General features: G+C 39.3%; 1 protein-coding gene across 1 annotated transcript in view; it reads right to left on the bottom strand.

The window, feature by feature from the left end:
* Positions 1-387: 387 nt before the first annotated feature.
* LOC102677285 (neuroligin-4, X-linked) overlaps positions 388-1749 on the bottom strand; it is a 219658-nt gene continuing 218296 nt past the window's right edge. The window contains exons 9-10 of the mRNA XM_006610083.1: positions 927-1260; positions 388-655 (exon numbers count right to left, since the gene is read on the bottom strand). Of these exons, the coding sequence (XP_006610146.1) occupies positions 388-655; positions 927-1260 (602 nt within the window). The remainder of the gene's footprint in view (positions 656-926; positions 1261-1749) is intronic.

The following is a 1749-nucleotide window of genomic DNA, read 5'->3' as shown; positions in this document are numbered from 1 at the left end:
ACTAAATGCGTCGCTACATTAACGTCAAACAAGAATCATGCAATAGAGTGTATCGAGGGAAAAGGTGGTCATCGATGATGTGGAATACCAAAGGGATGAAAAGTTTATTTACACCATGAAGCGATAAACTGTTATTACTCGAGAAATTGTGCACATCAAACGTCCTTTTTTTTTTATGAATGAAGATCACATCTAAAGCTAAATCTCGTTTCCAGAACTCGTAACCACCTTTTCATTTTCGTGTATTCGATTATTACATAATACTTACGCTACTTTAAAAATTCGATCGATACGGAGACACAAATTTAACGTTAATTTCGCGGATATTATTATCCGCAGCGAGTGAAAGAAAGATCGGTACGAGGGTTTAAGAAAAGAAAGAAAACTCTACCTTCTCAGCATCTCATTTTCAACATCGACGATAACTTGGCCGCCCCCAGGGAAATGAGAGTGTGGCGGAGGCGGCTGTTTGAGTTCGGAGAAACCTCGTGGTCCGCACTGTTGATTCAATATTTGTTGCTGTTGAAGACTTTTTACCTCGAGCCTCGTTTTGTCCCTTTGATAGTAAACCCCCGCAAATATCAGCACGTTCAAAATCAGCAAACTGCATCCGATCGCGATCGTCACGCTCAAAGCTGTCGAGTACGCGGCATACCTACGAAAAAAAAGAAACATTAATTATTTATCGCTCTTTATCGATATCTTTAAATCTATCTCAAGTTCTATGAGAATCAAACAAAACACGCTCTACAAAAAAATACTTCGATCGAGATTTATTAAATAATCCTTTGCCTTCGATACATACATTATGCATTGCATATTTTCGAATTTCATCGTCACACATGCTATTCCAAAGATGAGGAAGATAATGGAAAGATTCTTTATTAACGTTTTCATTACGCGGAGTTGAAATTTTTATCACGTACCCAGCTGCATCCAAATTGGCCAGGGTGTCTATACCGGTGTTATTAATGTTCTGCAAATTCGTGGTCTGAATGTAACTGACACACGTGGCAGCATTGTAATCCGTGGTGGTCGGAGGCTCGGTGGTTACGTTCTTCCTTTTGAATTCCTCGGTGATTCTGCTCAGGGGATCCGGCCTCACCGATCCGTCGTAGAGGTTGGGATCCGAGTGTCCTCGGAACAAGTTGTGTCTCGAATCAACGTCCTCCATTCCGGCTCGATGAAGTTCTGGGACGAGGCGAAGCCAAACGGATAGTTGATGAGCTCTGTAATGATTCTTCATCTTTGGCCTCATGCCTGCAAGCAATGAAACGTTGTTAAACGGATGAATGATACGGAGTTGGAAAGAAAAAAAATATATATATAAGATTTTTTGGAAAGGATAGAAGAATTTTTACGAAGCAATCTTTAAATCTCTCTTTAATCGCTTTCTGTTATTTCGTTTTGTCTCGATGGATTTTATTATTAATAATTCTCGTTTGGTTGATATTTTTATCCATAGATTCAATGGATGGTAAAATATGAACGACGAGTTATGAAATGGCGAGTTAGTTACGCTGATAATCTTTTAAACAGTTTTGAAAGACGTAGCGTGTATACAATATCGTTAACAGGGCGCAAGACCGGGGAGGAGAGTATTCATAAAGCGTGCTTTATTAAAAAAGTTTTAGAAATCGCCTCATCGGAATCTTCATTGTACATTATTAACGTTCTGAAATCCTCTTGACGGGTAATGAAGAATTTACGATCTCGTCATACAACGAGCCTTTCTACGCTTGGTCACAA

The sequence above is a fragment of the Apis dorsata genome, unplaced genomic scaffold (genome assembly GCF_000469605.1).
Source record: "Apis dorsata unplaced genomic scaffold, Apis dorsata 1.3 scaffold_68, whole genome shotgun sequence".
Lineage (NCBI taxonomy): Eukaryota > Metazoa > Arthropoda > Insecta > Hymenoptera > Apidae > Apis > Apis dorsata.
Note: the sequence above shows the minus strand (reverse complement) of the source record. Positions and strands in the feature narration are given on the sequence as shown.